Here is a 24,611-nt window from a genome sequence, read left to right as displayed (position 1 = left end):
AGTTGGGAGTACAGAGAAACAGATCTGTCTCTCTGGTTAATAGTTTTTAATAGGGTTACCAGAATGTTCCCTCTAAGCTGTGCGCTTGTGCGTGCGCACACAACTTGCCAAACCCATGCACAAAAAAATTAATTTTTGCCTAAAATGATTTTCACAGCTAAAATGAAATGTTGCAGAAGACCAGCTGTACCAATTTCCCATTTATCACATTTATTGAAGCGCTATAATATAAATTTTAAGTCATTCACGTGATTCCGTTATCTTTGGCAGTTGAACTTGACACGTCATGTGCCCCATAGGGCCATAGCCTATGGCCAATAGGATATGAAACACTTTCGATTCTTTGACTTCCTGAAGTTCTGCCATATTGTTTATTTCATGGAATTGTAGTGTGCAGCGTGGTACTGCGGTTGTATAACTGTATTTGTTTATTAAATTGCAACCAGATATAACTCTTAAAATGTCTAAACCGCGAATGGTGAAAAGTGTAAAAGGCAAGAGAGCTGCAACAGCTTTTAGGTCTGAATAGCTTGAAGAAATTGTTGAAACGGAAACACCGGAATCTTGAAATACAATACGTGTTCGACTGTGTGAAATATTTACCTATGACGAAGACGATGGAGTTGTGTGTTGTTATTGTCAAGATGCCAAAGCAACTGGAAAATTCTCTACTGGAAAAATATAGGATGATGTTTGGAAACTGGACTTTCTGAAATGCCATCTATCAAGTAAACCTCAAACCGACAGTATTAGGAAACTCAGAAGTAAAAATCCGAATTTAAGAGGGGGAGTGGTTAACATGTTGCTTGAAAGCCCAACCAAAAAAGAAAACAGGCAAATTAGTAATGAACCGAAGCGTTCCAGTCCTGATGAAATTAAGGTTCTTGTCGACAGTGTTGTGCTGGCCATTAAGATGAATATCTCAATGCTCTCCGTTCAAGATATCAATGAGCACATGGCGAAGTATTTTAGTATACCTGATAGCTGGAGAAGCAAAAAATATGTGTTTGAATTTCTTGGAATTTTCAATGGCATCGTGCAAGATGATCGTATAGCAGACATTAAATTAGCAACATATCATACATTAACTGTTGATGAAAGCACAGACAATTCAAATGAGTATAGGACATCATTTGGTGGGATGCTACAGTTGGAAGCATGTGATGCTACATCAATAGTAACAGCAATTAGGGAATTCTATAGGAAATATGAACTTGACCTGAATAAAATGGTTATGTTCACCTCTGATGGTGCCTCTGTTATGTTGGGCAAAATAGATGGTGTTGCAGCACAGTTGAGAAAAGATATTCCACATTTAGTGCAGCAACATTGTGTTGCACATCGGGAAGATTTGGGACTTTCTGATTCATGGAAAGAAGTAAAATTGATGAAAGAAGTAGAAACTGTAATGAGAACTGTGTACACTGTGTTCTGTTCGTCTTCTACTAAATGATGCAAATTTCAAAAAATAGCAGATACATCTGAATGTGAATCAATTGCTTTCAGACCTATGAATGAAGTGTGCTGGTTATCTAGACACTTTGCACTTAAAACAATTATTCAAAATTATGATCCCGTTAAAATATTTTGAAGAAGACAAAGATAATGATCCTATTGCAAAGTACTGCTATAAGAAGCTAAACAGTGAACAATTTCATATTACACTTGAAGTTTTGAATGATGTCTTATCAGAACTGGCTTCCTTAATCATGGCATTTCAAAAACGTGGTTTGACACCATTGGAAGCTTATCATCTTGCACAGGGTAAATTGAACAAACTTCAAATGCAATACTTAGGCGACAAGTTTAAGAGGAGTGATAAAGTCAACAGTCTTCTTGACAACAGGATGAGGTCTGGAGAAAAAGTTTCAGTGGATACTAATTCCATATTAACCTTCATCAACATCCTATGTTTGAATCTGGGTGAAAGATTTCCTGAAAATGAAGTTCAGGAATGGTCTGCTTTTGACTGTACAGCAATATCACAATGCGACTTTGACTTCGGAAATGGACATATCAGATCTCTTTGTTTAAAGTATAAACAATTTCTTCCGGAGGAAAGTGTTATTATTCAGCAATACAATGACTTTAAATTCCTTGTTGCAGAAAAAATCAAAAGCAATCTGATAAACAGCTTTCCAGATATGACAAAATTTGCATTTCAGAATGATTAATTTGCAGATTTAGCAAAATTGATGGACATTGGTGCCACATTCTTAGCATCTAGTTCAGATTGTGAGCGTGGTTTTAGTCTAATGAACAATTTGAAGACTAAACAAAGGAATTGTTTACATTTAGAGCATTTGGAAATGCTGATGCGTGTTAAGAGTCACCTTCAAGATGGAGGCTCAACAGATCTTGACAGAATTTATTCGGACTGGATAAATATGAAAGATCGCAGGGAAAAACTTTGAAAACGAAATTGCTGTTATTTTCTAAATTTTAAGTATAAAGTACAATGATACCTTATTTATAGGTATTGCTCAATGAAACATAATTTATGTTTATTGAAATGAGACTTTATGTTACATAAAGTGTAACTAACAAAGTGTAACTAAAATTACATTGTGTTTTCGTTAATTCAGACTAAACTCAAAGACCTGCCCATAAATGCCCATAACTGAACTCCGAGCCCTCTGGCAATTATTTTTATAGCGCACACAATTTTAGTTTTTCTTTAAAATGCGCAGATGAAATTTATTTGCACACACAGCCTATGAAAAATTAGAGGGAACATTGGTTACCAGATGTCTTGATTTACCCAGACATGTCCTCTTTTTAGAAAACATGTCTGGGCGTCCGAACAGCTTTTCAAAACCTGGCACTTTGTCCAGGTTTTGAAAAGCTTTCAGCTGGGAGTGGCATAGGGAGGGCATCTGCTTATGCACGGATGCAATGCAGTGATGTCATGCACATATGCATGTAATGTCATCACGTCATACCTGCACATGCACAGATGCTATCCAGACACCGCTCCAAACAAGTGAACAGGTTAAGGGGGCAGGGCTGGTACGTTGACTCGGGCATGGTGGGTCAGAACTGGGCGGGCCTGGGGGCATGGCCATGGGTCCAGGTTTTAAGACCTGAAAGGTCCATCCAGTCTGTCCATTAGTTATGCCCATTAAAAATACATGATTAAATTAACTTGTCTCTTCTTTGATATTTCTGGGTCATAGACTGTAAAGTCCACCTGGTATTGTCCTAGGTTCCAAATGCTGAAGTTGCCTCCAAGCTCACTCCAGCCTATCCAACCATCCTGTTTGCAGGATATCTACCATAAAGTCTGACCAGTAACATCCTCATGTTCCAAGTTAGTGTAGTTCCCATTAAGGTCCTCCCCAGCCCATCCTACACCAAATCATCACATATGGGACACAGACCATGCAAGTCTGTCCAGTACCGGCCTTAGCTCTTTAACTTACATTCTTTGTTTTCTAATTAGAGATCCTCTATGTTTATTCCACACTTTTTTGAATTCCATCACCGTTTTCCTCTCCATCACTTCTCTCGGGAGAGCATTCCAGGCATCTTACCACCCTCTCAGTGAAAAATAATTTCCCAACATTGCTCCTGAGTATTCCTCCCTGCAACTTCAAATTATGCCCTCCAGTTTTAACATTTTCTCTTCTCTGGAAAATATTTGGTTCTATATTGATACCTTTCAAGTATTTAAACATCTGTATATCTTCCCTGTCCCTTCTTTCCTCCTAATATACATACAGGTATTTAGGTATTCCAGTCTCTTCTCATACTTCTTTTAGTTCAAACCCCTTACCATTTTCATCGTCTTCCTCTGGACCACTTCAAGTCTTTTTATATCCTCACCAGATAAAGCCTCCAAAAGTGAACACAATACTCCAAATCAACACCTCCCTTCTGCTGGTTATTCCTCTTTATATACAGCCTAATAACTTTTAGCTACAGCCACCACCTTATCACACTGTTTAGCTGCCTTCAGATCCTCAGACACAATCTCCCCAAGATCCCTCTCTCCATCAGTGCTTATCAGCTTCTCACCTCCTAGCACATATGGTTCCCTTGGATTTCTACCCCTCAAATGCATCACTCTGCATTTCTTCGCACTGACTTTTAGTTGCCAGACATTAAACCATTCTTCTAACTTTTGCAGATCCTTTTTCATGTTTTCCAGTCCTTCACAAATCTTGGTATCATCCGCAAAATGTTACTCACAAACATATAAAACAGAATGATAAGAACATAAGAATTGCTGCTGCTGGGTCAGACCAGTGGTCCATCGTGCCCAGCAGTCCGCTCACGCGGCGGCCCCCAGGTCAAAGACCAACGCTCTAAATGAGCCAAGACTCACCTGTGTATGTTCCAGTTTAACAGGAACTTGTCCAACTTTGTCTTGAATACCTGGAGGGTGTTTTCCCTTGTAACAAACTACGGAAGTGCGTTCCAGGTTTCTACCACTCTTTGGGTGAAGAAGAACTTCCTTACATTAGAAACATAGAATATGACAGCAGAAAAGGGCCTACGGCCCAACAAGTCTGCCCACTTAAATAAACCTCCCCTCTAAGTTCCTCTTTGAAGTGAGCCCACGTGTTGATCCCATTTGATCTTAAAGTCGGTCATGTTACTGGCCTCAAGTACCTAAAGTGGAAGATCATTCCAACGGTCGACCACCCTTTCGGTGAAGAAGTACTTCCTAGTGTCACCATGGAATCTCCCACCCCTGATTTTCAGCGGATGCCCCCTTGTCGCCATAGAGCCTGTAAGGAAGAAGATATCTTCTTCCTCCTCAATGCGGCCAGTAACGTATTCGAACGTCTCTATCATGTCACCCCTTTCTCTGCGTTCTTCGAGAGAGTAAAGGTGCAACTTACCTAGTCGTTCTTCGTAAGGGACATCCTTGAGCCCTGAGACCATCTTGGTGGCCAATCGTTGAACCAATTCCATTCTTAGCACATCTTTCTGATAGTGTGGCCTTCAAAACTGTACACAGTACTCCAGATGGACCTGTACAGCGGCATCACCACTTTGAGCTTTCGGCTGACAAAGCTTCTCCGGATGCAACCCAGCATTTGTCTAGCTTTAGATGAGGCTTTCTCCACCTGATTGGCTGCCTTCATATCTTCACTAATGATTACTCCCAGGTCTCATTCTGCCATAGTTCTGGTTAAGGTCTCACCATTCAGAGTGTAGGCTCTGCATGGGTTTCTGCCACCAAGGTGCATAACCTTACACTTTGTACAGAATATATCCCCTTTCAACTTTAGAGAGTGCCCTCTCGTTCTCCCTACCTTGGAGAGGGTGAACAATCTGTCTTTATCTGCTAAGTCTATTCCCTTCAGTATTTTGAATGTTTCGATCATGTCCCCTCTCAGTCTCCTCTTTTCAAGGGAGAAGAGGCCCAGTTTCTCCAATCTCTCACTGTATGGCAACTCCTCCAGCCCCATAACCATTTTAGTTGCTCTTCTCTGGACCCTTTCGAGTAGTACAGTGTCCTTCTTCATGTATGGCGACCAGTGCTGGACGCAGTACTCCAGATGAGGGCAAAATATGGCCTGGTACAGTGGCATGATAATCTTCTCCAATCTGTTCGTAATCCCGTTCTTTATCATTCCTAGCATTCTATTTGCCCTTTTCGCCGCCGCCACACATTGTGTGCACAGTTTCATCGACTTGTCTCTGATCGCTTCTTTCACCACTACAGTGAGCCACGCCGGTTCCATGTTCTTTTTCCTCTTGGATCCCTTGTTGATGCGTGGTATATATAGATTTTGCGCCTCGGTGACTATGTCCTTAAAAAGGGACCATGCTTGCTCTAGCATTTTTACAGCGCTTATCCTTTTCTTAATCTTATTCCCCACCATGAGTCTCATCCCTATGTAATTTCCCGCCCCTGAGTTTGAGCGGATGCCCTCTTGTGGCTGAGGGTCCTTTGAGAAAGAGAATCTCTTCTTCCATCTCGATACGGCCGGTAATATACTTAAACATGATCGAGACGTTTAAGTATATTACCGGCCGTATCGAGATGGAAGAAGAGATCCTCTTTCTCAAAGGACCCTCAGCCACAAGAGAGCATCCGCTCAAACTCAGGGACGGGAAATTTCATGGCGACACTAGGAAATATTTCTTCACCGAGAGTGGTTGATCCTTGGAACGAGCTCCCGATGCAGGTGATCGAGGCAAACACCGTGCAAGAATTTAAGAGCAAATGGGATGCCCATGTGGGATCCCTTAGAGGGTTAAGCCAAGGGAACCTGTCACCAGGAGTGGGATACCTAGGATAGTAGACTTGGGGGTGGGTCAGTAGAGTGGGCAGACCTGATGGGCTATGGCCCTTATCTGCCGTCGTCTTCTATGTTTCTATGCCCATCGTTCTGGATCGATGTTTCGCCCGTGTCCAGGTTGAAGTGGATCATATTATGATCACTGTTTCCCAGCGTCCCTTCTACTTCTACACCTTGTGCCGGTCCTCGTAGTCCATTTAGAATTAAGTCCAGAATTGCATTTCCTCTCATATTTTCCTTGACAAGTTGCTCCAGGAAGCAATTGCCTAAAGCATCCAGGAACTGGTCTGCCTACCGCAGTCAGAAGTGCCTAGGTTCCAGTCTATCCCTGGATAATTGAAGTTGCCCATAACTGTATTACCTCCCTTGCAGTTGCATTTAATCTCGTCCGTCATTTCTCCATCCTTTTCTTTGGACTGCCCTGGGGGTCGATAGTAGATGCCGATGTTTGTTTCCATTTCATTTGTTCCCTGAATTTTGGCTCATAGAGACTACCTTATTTTTTTGTTTCCAGTGTGTTCTCTCCAGTAGACTCAATTCCTTCCCCACCTTTTTGAGCCACTCTGTCTCTGCGGTATAGCTTGTATCCTGGTAGCAAAGTGTCCCAGACGTTTTCCTCGTTCCACCATGTTTCTGTGGTGCCGATGATGTCAAGGTTATCTTTTTGTGCCATAGCTTTCAATTCTCCCATCTTATTCCTTAGGCTTCCTTAGGTGTTCGTGTACATACACTTGAGTTTGCGGCCTGTTACTTTCTTGCTTTTCCTCCCCTCTTGTATCCCTTTCGATCCGTCAGGATTTCTGCCTTGCCTATGATCCGGTGAGTCTTCCCTGCAATCTTCCTGCACGATATCCTCTGGGTTTACTGTTTCCTGAACCATCGACTCTTGGTCGACTGTCGGTTTTCCCCTTCTTCCTAGTTTACAAACTTCTCAATTTCTTACTTGGTGTTGCTTGCAAGTAGCCTTGTTTCACTGAGGTGGAGTCCATCCTTCCTGTATAGCTCGCTCTTCCCCCAGAACGTCTTCCAGTCATCCAGTCCCCAGATTGTCATCCAGTCCAAGCACTGATTCCTAAGTCACTCCATTAGTCACCTTTCCCTCCTCCAAGTAAATTCCATTAACCACCACCCTCTGGCGTCTGTCCATCAACCAGCTTCTAATCCAGTTCACCACTTTGGGCCCTACCTTCAGCCCATGGATTTTAAGAGTCTCCTATGAGGAACCATGTCAAAGGCTTTACTGAAATATAAGTAAATTACATCTAGCGCACGTCCTTGATCCAATTCTCTGGTCACCCAATCAAAGAATTCAATCAGATTCGTTTGGCATGATTTACCTTTAGTAAATCCAGATCTTGTAATCCATTAGATTTACTCCCGTAAAATCTGGTAACCCTATTTTTGTGGGAGCTGCCAAGAGAATTTCTTTAAGATATTACAGAGTAAAGCTTTAAGACATCTCCCCTATATGAAAACTTTTGACAGTAAAAAATGGGGTATCTAGATGATAAGCATAAAAGTTTTTATCTATTTCTAATTACCGTATTTTCACGCATATAACGCGCGCGTTATACGCGTTTTTACCTACCGCGCATACCCCTCGCGCGTTATATGCGTGAGCGCGGTATACCAAAGTTTTAAAACATAGTTCCCACCCCGCCCGACGTCCGATTCACCCCCCCAGCAGGACCGCTCGCACCCCCACCCCGAACGACCGCTCGCACGCGCTCCCACCCGCACCCGCATCCACGATCGGAGCAAGAGGGAGCCCAAGCCCTCTTGCCCGGCCGCCTCCCCGACGTCCGATACATCCCCCCCCCCCGGCAGGACCACTCGCACCCCCACCCCGAACGACCGCCGACTTCCCGACAATATCGGGCCAGAAGGGAGCCCAAACCCTCCTGGCCACGGCGACCCCCTAACCCCACCCCGCACTACATTACGGGCAGGAGGGATCCCAGGCCCTCCTGCCCTCGACGCAAACCCCCCTCCCCCCCAAGAACCTCCGACCGCCCCCCAGCCGACCCGCGATCCCCCTGGCGACCCCCACGACCCCCCCACCCCCCTTCCCCGTACCTTTGGTAGTTGGGCCAGAAGGGAGCCCAAACCCTCCTGGCCACGGCGACCCCCTAACCCCACCCCGCACTACATTACGGGCAGGAGGGATCCCAGGCCCTCCTGCCCTCGACGCAAACCCCCCTCCCCCCCAAGAACCTCCGACCGCCCCCCAGCCGACCCGCGATCCCCCTGGCGACCCCCACGACCCCCCCACCCCCCTTCCCCGTACCTTTAGTAGTTGGCCGGACAGACGGGAGCCAAACCCGCCTGTCCGGCAGGCAGCCAACGAAGGAATGAGGCCGGATTGGCCCATCCATCCTAAAGCTCCGCCTACTGGTGGGGCCTAAGGCGCGTGGGCCAATCAGAATAGGCCCTGGAGCCTTAGGTCCCACCTGGGGGCGCGGCCTGAGGCACATGGGCCCAACCCGACCATGTGCCTCAGGCCCTGCCCCCAGGAGGGACCTAAGGCTCCCGGGCCTATTCTGATTGGCCCAGGCGCCTTAGGCCCCACCAGTAGGCGGAGCTTTGGGACGGATGGGCCAATCCGGCCTCATTCCGTCGATGGCTGCCTGCCGGACAGGCGGGTTTGGCTCCCGTCTGTCCGGCCAACTACCAAAGGTACGGGGAAGGGGGGGGGGGGGTCGTGGGGGTCGCCAGGGGGGTCGCGGGTCGGCTGGGGGAGCGGTCGGAGGTTCTTGGGGGGGGCGGTCGTTGGGGGGGAGGGGGGTTTGCGTCGAGGGCAGGAGGGCCTGGGATCCCTCCTGCCCGTAATGTAGTGCGGGGTGGGGTTAGGGGGTCGCCGTGGCCAGGAGGGTTTGGGCTCCCTTCTGGCCCAACTACCAAAGGTACGGGGAAGGGGGGTGGGGGGGTCGTGGGGGTCGCCAGGGGGATCGCGGGTCGGCTGGGGGGCGGTCGGAGGTTCTTGGGGGGGAGGGGGGTTTGCGTCGAGGGCAGGAGGGCCTGGGATCCCTCCTGCCCGTAATGTAGTGCGGGGTGGGGTTAGGGGGTCGCCGTGGCCAGGAGGGTTTGGGCTCCCTTCTGGCCCAACTACCAAAGGTACGGGGAAGGGGGGTGGGGGGGTCGTGGGGGTCGCCAGGGGGATCGCGGGTCGGCTGGGGGGCGGTCGGAGGTTCTTGGGGGGGAGGGGGGGTTGCGTCGAGGGCAGGAGGGCCTGGGATCCCTCCTGCCCGTAATGTAGTGCGGGGTGGGGTTAGGGGGTCGCCGTGGCCAGGAGGATTTGGGCTCCCTCCTGGCCCGATATTGTTGGGGAGTCGGCGGTCCTTCGGGGGGGGGAGGGATGTATCGGACGTCGGGGGGGGGCATCAGGCTTTCAGGATGGGGACAGACCTTCAAGGGGGGACAGTGCACGGAAGTCAGGGGGGGTGAACGGAGAGTCGGGACAGCGCACGGAAAGTCAGGGCGGGCGAAAGGAGCGTCGGGCAGCATGCGCGGTATACCCGTGAGCGCGGTATATCAAAGTTTTTGTGCAAATCATCGTGATTTCTGCGCGCTATATTCGTGTGCGCGTTTTATACGGGTGCGTGTTATTTGCGTGAAAATACGGTAGTTTTTATCATTATAATAACAAATTCCAATATTCATTTTATCACACTTTTTTTTTATATATGAATTCTATTTTGTATCATTCTGATTTTTACTTTGAGCAGTGAAACTTGTGGTGGGCATATCATAACTATACAGACATCAATCCTTAGAACCTCTTATGATATATATATCATTTCAAGTTCCCTTCAAGTATGTTTGTTATAATCATTTATGCCCACCACCTCCTGCCAATTAATGTTTTTACTTTAGTATTATTAATTTAAATAATTCATTGATAAATTAATAATATTACCCATAAATATATTTCCTAACAAAAATCCTCTGTGAATGATGTGACAATTAAATTCCTCATTGTGATTGAAAGGCAACACGTATTTGAACTTGGTGGTCACTGTCACCATCAACGTTAAGGTTTTCTTTAAGCAGCTGGCTACTTCTGTACATATAGCTCAAGGGATCAGTGTCCCAGAACCCTGAGTATACTGGTAAAGGGGGAATTTTTATTTGTCCTATTTACTCTTTTACCTGATAGTGTCCTTCTGGCCTGCCTCCTATGCACATAATCAGCCATAGGGTACTACAGGAGGCCAGCGGCTACAAATGCAATTTAGAAAATTGTCTTTATTCCTGGTCTTCATGGAACACAAAATTCCTTGGTCACAAGGCTGTAGTAAGGATGTCTCATTAGGTGGGAAATAAATGGCAGAAACATTATTTTTCACAGAGCAGAGCAATTTTCTAGAACTTGCAAAACTTTACAGTTCTCTTCCAGTCCAGCTTCTTTACAAAGAGCTCTTCTTGCTGATGGCACAAAGTAGTTATGGAACCAATCACTAAATGTTTCTCTGGTTACTCATCAGGTTTCAGATTTTATTTAAAATTTGATTGTATCGCTTATAATACCTCTAAGTGATGTACAGTTTAAAAATTTGGGATACAATATTACAAATTAAAACATATACCAGACCACAAAATGGACCAACATGATATAATGGGAGCAGGGATTGAAAAACAATAATTACAGGATAGAACAAGCAAGGGAATCACAAAAAGGGTTTGTTAGCATAATATTCCACAGGTAAATGACATACAACCTTGAAACATCAGGGATGTTGGCTTTTTCCAATCACTGCCAACTTTAATTTGTGTGCGCACACAGCATTGGTATATGCAAGAACAGTTATCCTGTTCTTTGTATCCTTAAAACCAGATAGTGCTTGTTCATCACCTGTTGTCAGTGTTTTTCAAGGAACATAAAACCAGTAGAGAGCTGTTTTATCAGCACTATAAATTTGTTCAGGACCATGGTTTCCATCAGATATCCTCATAGCAAATTCATCAATGTAACCTTCAGCTGCCTCATAATCAGCTGATACAAAACATAGGTAGGGCATGCCTGAGGGTACCATAAGCTTTGTGAGAAGAACACAAAAAATCAATAGGTTTGCCTGCCAACTCGTAGATCGTGTTGCCTTGTGGTGGCCTTCTAGCTGTGGTCTGGTTCCTGAAGAAGGGGCCTTCGGCCCTGAAACTGTGCTCAGTAGGACTGTTTTGGACCCAGTTTTGATCTGCAAGAACTTCATTACAGCAAATTCAGCTACCATAACAGCTCCTTTGGCAATGACTCTTATTCAACAAGCTAAGTACTTGGAGCTTCATTATTGATTTTGTGATGTGCTTTTTGGCTTTACAGGAGTACTGCAAGCTTTGTGAAACTATTGAACATTGCACTTTATTATTATCACTAATATTTTTGGCACTGATTATTTATTTATTTATTCATTCAATTTTCTTTACCTTTCTCCCAGGGGAGCTCAGAACAGTTTACATTAATTTATTCACGTACTCAAGCATTTTTCCATGTCTGTCTAATGTATCTGGGGCAATGGAAGGATTAAGTGACTTGCCCAGGGTCACAAGGAGTAGTGTGGGTTTGAACCCGTAACCTCAGGGTCCTGAGGCTGTAGCTTTAATCTCTATGCCACACTAATTCAGCACAAGTAAGCATTTCCTATGATGGTGTGTGGCTGATATACTTTATGTTGTCGGCTTATTGAGACGCATTAGCTCTGCTCTTGTAGCGGTGCTTGGGAGCTTACAACCTCACACTGAGGACGCTCACTTCACTATTTAAATTTATATAACCTATTGATTTTTTGTGTTCTTACAAAGCTTGTGGTACCGCAGACAAACCCTACCTATTTAGTTTTGCATCTTTTAAGATAGAAGACCTGGATCTGATGGGCCGCCACGTGAGCGGACTGCTGGGCATGATGGACCTCTGGTCTGACCCAGCAGAGGCACTGCTTATATTCTTATGAATATAATCGTAATCAGCAGAAGCATTTTCATCACAGATTTTGAGATATTTAACACCATGGCGCTTCTTAAATTTCTGCAGCCAAGCTTCTGAATATTCACACTCACTGTCAATGTTCAGTTCTTGGTGGTATTTTCTTGGATTGCTTCATTACCAAACCAGTCAACGGCATGCATTCATACTTTCTTTGCCAAACCCATTCAATCAGCACCTGATCTAAATCTTCATTTATTTGCCTTATGCAATGTTTTTCTGGTTTTCACTAATTTCTGAAAAACACTGCCATCGTGTAGGATTCGCTTGAGTACATTCGTTCTATATAGGCGTTTGTTTGATATTTTTTATGCGGTTTGTCTCATACTTTAACCACCATGGACCCCTGAGGAAGGCGTGTTATCCGAAACACGGACCGTGTCGAGTCCCTTGGTTGGTAATAAGGTTGTATATTTCACTGCATTTTCTCCATTAATAAACAACACCTGCATCTTGTACATTATCTGCAGTCTGTTTGTCGATTGTTGCTTGTTTCACTGCAGACTACGTTGGATTTTTCTTTTTCTTGTGTTCTTTCACTAATTTCTGGTCATCACTCTCATTTTAAAACTTTAACAATTTATCTTTCTGAGGGAATCGGCATCTCTTTGCCATTTTCCAGCCCTCTGACTTTTTCTGCTTCTCATTGCCACCCTGAGAGGACTCTGCAGCTCTTCTTTGCCACTTTTCAACCCCCTTACCTTTTCTGCTTCTCACTGCCACCATGAAATCTGAAGCTCTCCACTTTCGAGCCCTACAACCTGAATTACGCAGAGATCAGGAGAAACGCATGCATCTCGTTTGGTTTCAGTATGTCACATTGGGGAAATTAACTATTTCTGGTTTGCCATCAAATTTTAGTTTTCAGAGCTTTTTGTTTTTTTGATACAGGATCTTGTCCCTGCATAGTAATGTTTTTACTTCCTCTTTTTTCCTATCAGGCAATCAAATTATGGAATTCACTTCCACTTTAGATTAGATCAGAATCGAATTATTAGATGTTTCACTGTCAGTTAAAATCTTTTTTGATTCTTGAAATTTTTAAAAAATGACTTATTTCTGGAAAACAAAATTATGAAATCTCAGAAATACTGTTATACTTATATTAGCATTAGCCTAAACTTTACTCAGCCATTTAAAACTTTGAGCCTTTCAAAAAAAACAAAACAAAACAACAAACAAACAAAAAAACACCAGCCCCAAAACAAAACAAACCAGATGATCTGACATGGATATAACCAGCAATTACATTATTCTCCTTTACCTGTGTAGTTGCCAAGCCATTGCTGATACTGAAGCCATTGATGGTTATTTGAATTTGTCCTCTATTTATCATTTCAATCACAGCTTCGGCAATGGTGTTCATAGGAATGACAGGCATGTTAAGTGCAGAGTTGCTGTCAGTGTTATCTTCACTATCAGGGCATTTCATCTAGGGAATGTGAAAGGAGATCAGAAAAATCCCTTCATATTCATCTCACATATCAGACAGTGCTCCTATGGCATGACTATTCTCACCTTGACCATCTTCACATCAGGTAAGCTGTCGAGGAAAGCTTTCAAATCAATGCCGTTCAGAACAATACGGTTGTCATATATGTGTCCATTAGATTTAAAATCTATCACAGCTTTTTTCTATAAGAAAACATACATAGATCACCTGTTATCACCTGCTTTCTTTAAAACTTCACTGTTTCATAATGCATTTCTTATATGCTTTGTATATGCTTATATACCCTATTCTCACTTCATCCTTCTTTAAAACATACCTTCAGATGAGGAAACATATTGCCATGGTCACCAATAAAGAATGTATTAGGCATGTAGGCCAGTTTTTCAGAATACTGTTCAGCCCCTTTAATTGGAGAGGTTTCCTGATCTGTGATAATGTAATCCATAAATGGAGCACCACTGGTTCCAGGATATCCAAGCCACATAGCCTGTAGGTCAATCATAAGATGAGAAAATAAAGCAGATTATATATGGAAATCAAAATACTAGTATTTGTCTATAAGGCTCATTCTATTGTCATACTCCTTGCCCGTATTTATTAATTAACTAGCTGATGCCCCGGCGTTCCACGGGTATTTAATTATAGCAATAACACTGTAAATGGATTCAAATAAAGATAGTTTATAGTGGTGAATGAAATTATTTTTTTACAGCTTAATAAAAAGTACAATATTCAAATTATAATGTGAAATATTTGACAAAATGAATACAATACAACTAACGCAAACCGTGATTATAAACAACATTTTTAGTTTCACCTCCTGGAGCAAGAACATATAAATTCTTGGGTGAACCCAGCCCTGAGCAAGCAACATAGAGTTGTGGGCCGCGAGACCCCCAGAACATATCACCCCAGGTAGTGAGGGATCTGCATACCAAGTTTCGTTCAAATCGGTCAAGCCGTTTTTGAATTACTGTGAGAATGGCAGCTTTTTACATTTTTTCCATTGACATGAATGGGTGAAATCTGATTTTATGTTTGTAGCTCCGCCCACGTGTGCAGGTGGGCCGCGAGACCCCCAGAACATATCATCCCAGGTAGTGAGGGATCTGCATACCAAGTTTCGTTCAAATCGGTCAAGCCGTTTTTGCGTGATCGCGGCACATACACACACCCATACATACATACATACACACATACATACCTCCGATTTTATATATATAGATTTATTTTACAGGATTATATTGTCTTACCTACAAAACAGCTGAAAAACAGTTTACAAATAGCATACAAATAATAATTAAATAATACCATGTTGGCCACCCTCCAGTCTTCCGATATCATACTAAATTTTAAAGTTAAATTACACATTACTAACAATAGCTCTGCAAGTTCATTTTTCAGTTCTATCAGTACTCTGGGAGGTATACCATCCGGTTCAGGCAATTTCTTACTGTTCAGTTTGTTAAACTGACCCATTACATCTTCCAGTGTTACAGAGATTTGTTTGAGTTTCTCTGGCTCATCAGAATAGAACAGTGATCTCAAACTCCAAATCCTTTGCAGGGCCACATTTTGGATTTGTAGGTACTTGGAGGGCCGCGGAAAAAATAGTTAATGTCTTATTAAAGAAATGACAATTTTGCATGAGGTAAAACTCTCACCGAGGAAGATGTTACTGGTATTCAATTCTAGTACCGATAACTCCCCCACATCTTCCTCGGTGAAGACCGAAGCAAAGAATTCATTTAATCTCTCCACTATGGCCTTTTCTTCCCTGACAGCCCCTTATTTCCCTCAGTCATCTAGTGCACTGTTTTTCAACCGCCGGTCCGCAGGAAATTTCTGCTGGTCTGCACAGGGCCGGAAAGATTAAGACCTCCTGTCCTGTTGTCCCCACACACAGCTTCGGGACAGCGTCCAGAAGCTGTGCTTGGGGACAACGGGACAGGCGATCATTTCCCTACCTGTCACGCAAAAAAAAAAACAAAAAAAAAACTTCCCTCCTTCCTTTCCCCGGGTCGGCTGCTATCTTACCGCCCTGCTGTTGCTGCTAAAGCCGACAGGAAGTCTTCTTTCAGACGAGGACGTTCTGGGCCAGCCTATCGCTGTCTGACTGGCCCAGAACGTCCTCTCCGACGTCAGAATTGACGTTGGAAAGAAGACTTCGTGTCGACTTTAGCAGTAGCAGCAGCAGGGCGGTTAGATAGCAGACGACACGGGGAAAGGAAGGAGGGAGGCTTTTTTTTTTGTGCGGCATGGAGGGAAGGAGGTAGACAAGCAAGAAGACTGGCTTTGGCCAGGTATGAAGGGAGAGAGGTAGATAGGCAGGCAGGCTAGCTTCGGGGGTGGGACAAAGTGTGGAAGGCAGTGAGAGGGACATAGGAAGGAGGCACTGGGGGCACTAAAGACATGGGAAGGATGCACTGGGGGCACAAAAGACATGGGAAGGAGGCACTGGGGGCACTAAGGAAATGGAAGGAGGCACTGGGGTCACTAAGGAAATGGAAGGAGGCACTGGGGACACTAAAGACATGGGAAGGAGGCACTGGGGGCACTAAAGACATGGGAAGGAGGCACTGGGGGCACTAAAGACATGGGAAGGAGGCACTGGGGGCACTAAAGACATGGGAAGGAGGCACTGGGGGCACTAAAGACATGGGAAGGAGGCACAGGGGCACTAAAGACATAGGAAGGGGCACTAAGGACTTGGGAAGAAGGCACTGGGGGCACTAAAGACATGGGAAGGAAGCACTGGGGGCACTAAAGTCATGGGAAGGAGGCACCGGGGGCACTAAGGACATAGGAAGGAAAGAGGGAGGGAATAGAAAGGGACAATTCTTGGGCCTGAGTGCAGAAAGAAAGAAATGAAAGAAAGGATACACAGACAGAAGGAAACGCAACCAGAGACTCATGAAATCACCAGACAGCAAAGGTAGGAAAAGCACAGTTACTTAACGTAACGGGTGTTATCCAGGGACAGCAGGCAGATATTCTCACATGTGGGTGACGTCACCGACGGAGCCCCCTAGCGGACGTTTTCGCAAGTAGACTTGCTCAAAGACCTTCAGGCTTGCGATTGGCCTGCGCGTGCACTTCCCACTCTGCCTAGGGCATGTGTCACCTCAGTTCAGATAGCAAGCAAAGAAGCCAACCATGGGGAGGTGGGTGGGTAGTGAGAATATCTGCCTGCTGTCCCTGGATAACACCCGTTACGATAAGTGCTTTATCTCAGGACAAGCAGGCAGAATATTTTCTACATTTGGGTGACCTCCAATTAACCAGAAAGAGATGGAGGGAGAGTTGGCAATTTAGGAGAAGAGATGTTGCAAAACTAACTGGCCAAAGTGGCCGTCACGCCTGGAGAAAGCATCCAGACAGTAATGCGAAGTGAAAGTATGAACCAAGGACCAAGTGGCAGCCTTACAGATTTCCTCGATGGGAGTCAAGTGGAGGAAAGCAACAGACACCGCCATCGCTCGGACACTGTGGCCTGTGACTCGACCCAGCAGGGAGAGACCAGCCTGAGCGTAACAGAAAGAGATACAAGCGGCCAACCAGTTAGAAATGGTCCGCTTAGAAACAGACCGACCCAAGCAATTGGGATCGAAAAAGAGGAACAGTTGGGGGCATGATAAAGAAAGGAATCTCGAGTAGATCGGAGAAAGTTATAATGCCGCTTTATAGGGCAATGGTCAGACCACACTTGGAATACTGCGTCCAACATTGGTCTCCCTACCTAAAGAAGGATATAAAACTGCTGGAGAGGGTGCAGAGGCGAGCAACTAAACTAGTGAAGGGTATGGAGAAACTGGAATATGAGGATCGACTTAAAACACTGGGATTGTTCTCCCTTGAGAAAAGGAGACTGCGTGGGGATATGATCGAGACCTTCAAAATACTGAAAGGAATCGACAAAATAGAGCAGAGAAGATTATTTACATTGTCCAATTTGACACGGACAAGAGGACATAAAATGAAGCTAAGGGGGGGCAAGTTCAGGACTAATATCAGGAAGTTCTGCTTCACACAGAGAGTGGTTGACATCTGGAATACTCTCCCAGGGGAGATTATTGCAGAATCGACAGTCCTAGGCTTCAAGGGCAAACTAGATGCATATCTCCTTGAGAGAGGCATATAGAGATATGGTTGGCTATAGGGTAAGCCAGGTGTATACCTGGCAGGGCCTCCGCGTGTGCGGATCACCGGACTTGATGGACCGAAGGTCTGATCCGGAGATGGCGCTTCTTATGTTCAGATCGATGAGGAGCAGTGCACTTCAAGTAGGAGGCCAGCGCACGCTTACAATCAATAATTTTATTTTATTTTATTTCTTATATACCGCTATACCATGAGGTTCAAAGCGGTTTACAGTAAAGATGCATTAAAGATACAATAAAATAAAAATAAATAAAGATAGGTACTTGAAAGTTCTCTAACTGTCCCGAAGGCTCACAATCTAGCTAAAGTACCTGAGAAAACAATTATTAAAATGGTAAAGATAGAAAAGATAAAAACAGAGATAGAGACAAGATATGAACATCCCAACAAGTATTCAGTGAATAAATTAAATTAGGATTAAAATACAAATAAAATATATTAAAAAAAAATTTTTTTTTAATGTTTTAAGTTTTTTTATTCATTTTTCATATAACAAATGTACAATCTAAATTCATACAAATTCATTAAGTATACACTTGACATTCTTTCATACCTTACTGTAAATATAACATTTCATTATATACTCTTTTACTATAATTTTTAAACAGCATATAATACTCAATAAGTAATAAGTATGTCAACTACCGTATTTTCACGCAAATAACACGCACCCGTATAAAACGCGCACACGTGTATAGCGCGCAGAAATCACGATGATAAGCACAAAAACTTTGGTATAACGCGCTCACGATTATACCGCGCATGCTGCCCGACTCTCCGTTCACCCCCCTGACTTCCGTGCACTGCCCCGCCTCTCCGTGCGCTGTCCCGACTCTCCGTTCACCCCCCCCTGACTTCCGTGCACTGCCCCGACTTTCCGTGCGCTGTCCCGACTCTCCGTTCACCCCCCCTGACTTCCGTGCACTGTCCCGCCTCTCCGTGCGCTGTCCCGACTCTCCGTTCGCCCCCCCTGGCTTCCGTGCACTGCCCCGCCTCTCCGTGCGCTGTCCCGACTCTCCGTTCACCCCCCCCTGACTTCCGTGCACTGCCCCGCCTCTCCGTGCGCTGTCCCGACTCTCCGTTCACCCCCCCCTGACTTCCGTGCACTGTCCCCCCTTGAAGGTCTGTCCCCATCCTGAAAGCCTGATGCCCCCCCCCCCGACGTCCGATACATCCCTCCCCCCGAAGGACCGCCGACTCCCCAACAATATCGGGCCAGGAGGGAGCCCAAATCCTCCTGGCCACGGCGACCCCCTAACCCCACCCCGCACTACATTACGGGCAGGAGGGATCCCAGGCCCTCCTGCCCTCGACGCAAACCCCCCCCCCCCCAACGACCGCCCCCCCCCCAAGAACCTCCGACCGCCCCCCCAGCCGACCCGCGACCCCCCCTGGCGACCCCCACGACCCCCCCACCCCCCTTCCCCGTACCTTTGGTAGTTGGGCCAGAAGGGAGCCCAAACCCTCCTGGCCACGGCGACCCCCTAACCCCACCCCGCACTACATTACGGGCAGGAGGGATCCCAGGCCCTCCTGCCCTCGACGCAACCCCCCCTCCCCCCCAACGACCGCCCCCCCCAAGAACCTCCGACCGCTCCCCCAGCCGACCCGCGACCCCCCTGGCGACCCCCACGACCCCCCACCCCCCTTCCCCGTACCTTTGGTAGTTGGCCGGACAGACGGGAGCCAAACCCGCCTGTCCGGCAGGCAGCCAACGAAGGAATGAGGCCGGATTGGCCCATCCGTCCTAAAGCTCCGCCTACTGGTGGGGCCTAAGGCGCGTGGGCCAATCAGAATAGGCCCTGGAGCCTTAGGTCCCACCTGGGGGCGCGGCCTGAGGCACATGGTCGGGTTGGGCCCATGTGCCTCAGGCCGCGCCCCCAGGTGGGACCTAAGGCTCCAGGGCCTATTCTGATTGGCCCACGCGCCTTAGGCCCCACCAGTAGGCGGAGCTTTAGGACGGATGGGCCAATCCGGCCTCATTCCTTCGTTGGCTGCCTGCCGGACAGGCGGGTTTGGCTCCCGTCTGTCCGGCCAACTTCCAAAGGTACGGGGAAGGGGGGTGGGGGGGTCGTGGGGGTCGGCCAGGGGGGTCGCGGGTCGGCTGGGGGGGCGGTCGGAGGTTCTTGGGGGGGGGGACGGTCGTTGGGGGGGAGGGGGGTTTGCGTCGAGGGCAGGAGGGCCTGGGATCCCTCCTGCCCGTAATGTAGTGCGGGGTGGGGTTAGGGGGTCGCCGTGGCCAGGAGGGTTTGGGCTCCCTTCTGGCCCGATATTGTCGGGAAGTCGGCGGTCCTTCGGGGTGGGGGTGCGAGTGGTCCTGCCGGGGGGGGGATGTATCGGACGTCGGGGAGTCGGCCGGGCAAGAGGGCTTGGGCTCCCTCTTGCTCCGATCGTGGATGCGGGTGCGGGTGGGAGCACGTGCGAGTGGTCGTTCGGGGTGGGGGTGCGAGTGGTCCTGCTGGGGGGGTGAATCGGGCGTCGGGCGGGGTGGGAACTATGTTTGAAAACTTTCGTATACCGCGCTCACGCATATAACGCGCGAGGGGTATGCGCGGTAGGTAAAAACGCGTATAACGCGCGCGTTATATGCGTGAAAATACGGTATTACTCAATTATAACCCCTCTCCCTCCCCTTTCTTTGAGAAATGCATACAATAAAACAAAATATAATGTTAAATTATTTATATTTTATGATGAATAAAATAAACCCACCCACTACCCCCCTTATCAAATATCTTATTATGGGAAAATTATATCATTCATTGCAAAAGTCTGTTAATGGTCCCCAAATCTTCTTGTACTTATCTATATACCTTTTTTGTGTTGCAAATGTACACTCCATTTTATATATATGGCATACTGAATTCCACCAAAAGTTATAATTTAACCTGTCATAGTTTTTCCAATTGTGTGTTATTTGTTGAACTGCTACTCCAGTTAATATAAATAAAAGTTTGTTGTTATTTGAAGAAATTTGACTCTTTGCTCTCATTGCTGTGCCAAATAAAATCGTATCATATGTCAAGACTACCGGATTCTCCAACATCCTATTTATTTGAGGCCAAATTGATTTCCAAAATAATAATATGAATGGACAATAAAATAAAAGATGATCTAATGTCCCCGCCTCAAGATGACAGTGCCAGCATCTATTAGACTTAGAGCTATCAAGTTTTTGTAAACGAACAGGGGTCCAAAAAGCTTTATGTAAAAGAAAAAAACATGTTTGTCTCATAGATGCTGAGACTGTACATCTTAACCTCCAAGACCAAAGTCGTGGCCATTGAAATGCAGTAATCTGATGCTTAATCTCAATGCTCCAAATGTCTCTAAGACCATGTTTTTGTTTTTTATTTAAAAATCCAGATATTAATTTATACCACATTGCGGCCTGGTGACCCATAGAATCTATCTGAAAAGATAAGAATTCCAGGCTATGATAATTATTAAGATTTTTCCAATCAGGGAACCCCGCCTGAATGGCCTGCTTCAATTGCAACCGCTTGAAATATTGCGATTTATTTAAACCAAATTTATGTTGCAATTGTGAAAACTCAAGCAGTTTACCTTTGTTTATCACATCCTCTAAAGTATAAATATATAAAATTAAAGTAAATTCCAGTCAGACAATAGGATCTGATGTTAGAAGTTCATAAAGATGACATGCCAAAGAGTGAAAGCTAGTATGCTCCTTGAGTCCTGAAGTATGAAGCCCAGCCACCAAGCAATATTTCAGCCATAAGGTTTCTCAATGGCACTACAGTGGACTTGAACCGAAGAGGACATGAGGCCAGCGCCAGACAAGTGCAACAGATAATCCAGGACAGAAGACAAGGAGGCGGACAGTGGCTCCAGCTGTCGAGTAGCACACCAGGAAGAAAAGCGGGTCCACTTCTGATGGTAACATTGGCTCCTTCCAAGACGCCTACAGGACATCCAGCACATGCTAGGAGAACTGGAACGAGGGCATTAAGTCTCAAGGAACCAAGCTGTTAAGTGCAGAGGCTGGAGGTTGGAATGATGCAGAGAACCCCGACTCTGTGTAAGCAGAGAAGGAAAAATAGGCAGAGGAAGAGACTCCCTGGCACTGAGTTGCAACAGAAGGGAGAATCACGGCTGTCGGGGCCACCCCAGGGCTATCAGAATCATGGTGGCACTCATGGACTTGAGCTTGACGAGAGTCTTCAGAATCAGAGGGAATGCATACAGGAACTCGTTCATCCAATCCAGCAGGAAGGTATCCGCCTCGATCCTGAGAGGGGTGTAAACCCTGGAGCAGAAGCGGGGCAACTTGTGATTGAGGGGGGGACGTGAACAGATCGACATCCGGAGTCCCCCAACGAGCAAACACCTGATGCAGGGTCACGGAGTGGAAGGACCATTCGTGAGGCTGCAGAAGACGACTCAACTTCTCTGCCAGATAGTTCCGCTGGCCCTGAATGTAGACAGCTCGAATGAATATGTTGCGGCGGATGGCCCAGTTCCAGAGCCGCATCGCCTCCTGGCACAGGGACCTGGACCCCGTGCCCCCCTGTTTGTTGATATAATACATGGCGACCTGGTTGTCCATGCGAACTAGCATCACTCGGTCGCGAAGGAGGTGACAAAAGGCTTTCAGAGCGAGGAAAATCGCCTGAAGCTCCAAAAGATTGATGTGACAAAGGCGGTCGGCACGGGACCAAAGACCCTGGGTGCGCAGACCGTCCAGATGAGCCCCCCAAGCATAGGTTGGCGAGTCCGTCGTGAGGACTTTCTGCGGAGGAGGAGCATGGAACAGAAAACCTCTGGAAAGATTGGAAGAGAGCATCCACCAACGGAGAGACCTCCTGAACAAAGGAGTCACGACAATGCGTCGAGAGAGAAAATCCCGATCCTGGATCCACTGGGATGCCAGAGTCCATTGAGGATTACGGAGATGAAGTCTGGCAAAAGGAGTCACGTGAACCGTGAAGGCCATGTAATCTAGGAGGACCATCATGAGTTGAGCCGGCGCCGAGTGCAGATGGGCCACCATTCGGCACAAACGGATAAGGGCCTCCTGATGAGGCCGAGGCAAGAAGGAGCGGAGACGAACCATGTCCAGGACTACTCCGATGAACTCGAGAGACTGGCACGGGCAGACGTGACACTTGGAAAAGTTCACCTCGAAGCCGAGACTCTGAAGGAGCACGATGGTTTGAGTCATTGCTCACAGGACTTCGTTGCGAGAGGACACTTTGATCAACCAGTCGTCGAGGTAGGAAAACACCTGCAGGCCGTGGAGGCGCAGGGCCGCTGCTACCACAACCAGACATTTCGTGAAAACCCTCGGAGAGGCTGCCAGGCCGAAGGGAAGAACACGATACTGAAGATGGAGATCCCCCACCCGGAATCTCAAATACCAATGAGAGCCCGGGTGGATCGGAATGTGTGTGTACGCCTCCTTGAGGTCTAGTGAGCACAGCCAGTCCCCCTCATCCAAGAGGGGATATAATGTGGGAAGGGTGAGCATTCTGAATTGTTCCCGGACCACAAACTTGTTCAGAGCACAAGGTCCAGGATCGGACGCAGATCCCCCGTCTTCTTGGGCACCAGGAAGTACCGGGAGTAAAATCCAGAGTTCCACTGTTCTGGGGGAACCTCCTCGACCGCCCAAAGGCGAAGAAGGGCCCGAGCTTCCTGCAGAAGGAGGGGATGCTGAGACCGAGCAGAAGGAAACGCTTTTGGAGGCAGGTCCAGGGGTACACGACTGAAGTGGAGGGAGTACCCCTCCCAGATGATAGACAGCACCCAACTGTCGGTGGTAAGGCTTTCCCACTGGGCACAGAAATGATGGAGACGACCCCCGATGGGGAAGGCTCCAGAAAGGGAGCCTGAAAGCTCGGACTGGAATTGTCAAAAGGACGGCCCGGTCTTCGCCAGGGCTAGCGGCTGAGTCTTAGGTTGACGTGGCTGCTGCTGCAGGGGCCGTTTCGCAGGAGGCCTAGAGAAAGCAGGAGTGGATTTTTGCGGGTACCTCCAGAGAGGAATTTTATATTGGCGAGCCGGAGGAGCCTTCGACTTAAGTTTCACCAGAGACTCGTGGTCCGAGAGGCGCTTCTTGGCTGCCTCTATGGAAACATTGAAGAGCTCATGACCCACACACGGGAGATTGGCAAGGTGATCCGGAGCCAAGCGAGGCTGTAACTCTCGAGGACAATTCAAAGGTGTCTTAAGAGGCCTGAAACATATACAGGCGGAGGTGGGAGAGAGTTTCATCGAGGTGACAAAACTCCTGACGCCGAGGCTCTGGAACAACCTCCTGGAATGAGCAGAGGGCATCTATACAGAACCGGAGGTAGGACTTGAAGAAGAAATTGTAATTAAGGACACGGTTCATCATCATCGAATTCTGATAAAGTCGGCAACCAAATTTGTCCATCGTGCGGCCCTCCCTGCCCGGGGAGACAGGAGCGTAAACCTTCAAAGGGTTTGATTTCTTCAAGGAAGACTCAACCACCAAGGATTGGTGGGAAAGCTGAGCACCTTCAAACCCTTTAACCGGGATAGTCCAGTAACGGGACTCCAACTTGGAGGGAATAGCCGTGACAGCATACGGTGTCTCCAGGTTCCGGAGAAAAGTCTGCTGGAGAACCTGATGCACCGGAGGGTGAAGCGCCTCACGAGGTGTATTGTCAACTCCCAATTCCGCCAGGTATTCCTGGGTAAAGCGGGAGTCGGACTGAAGATCCAAGTTCAGAGTAGAGAGCTGCACGGGAACGGGGACGACGGGAATCCCGCGGGT

The 24,611-nt window shown here is 46.7% G+C and overlaps 1 protein-coding gene across 4 annotated transcripts in view; it reads right to left on the bottom strand.

Moving 5' to 3' along the window:
- OGT (O-linked N-acetylglucosamine (GlcNAc) transferase) overlaps nucleotides 1-24,611 on the bottom strand; it is a 569,231-nt gene that overhangs the window by 132,177 nt on the left and 412,443 nt on the right. For all 4 annotated transcript variants that reach the window (XM_033944283.1, XM_033944281.1, XM_033944282.1 and 1 more), the window contains 3 exons: nucleotides 14,004-14,174; nucleotides 13,753-13,869; nucleotides 13,499-13,666 (listed from right to left, as the gene is read on the bottom strand). In XM_033944283.1, the coding sequence (XP_033800174.1) occupies nucleotides 13,499-13,666; nucleotides 13,753-13,869; nucleotides 14,004-14,174 (456 nt within the window). The remainder of the gene's footprint in view (nucleotides 1-13,498; nucleotides 13,667-13,752; nucleotides 13,870-14,003; nucleotides 14,175-24,611) is intronic.

This window comes from Geotrypetes seraphini, chromosome 5, assembly GCF_902459505.1.
Source record: "Geotrypetes seraphini chromosome 5, aGeoSer1.1, whole genome shotgun sequence".
In the NCBI taxonomy this organism is placed as follows: Eukaryota; Metazoa; Chordata; class Amphibia; order Gymnophiona; family Dermophiidae; genus Geotrypetes; species Geotrypetes seraphini.
The sequence above is the reverse complement of the archived record's forward strand: the minus strand, read 5'-3'. Positions and strand labels throughout refer to the sequence as shown.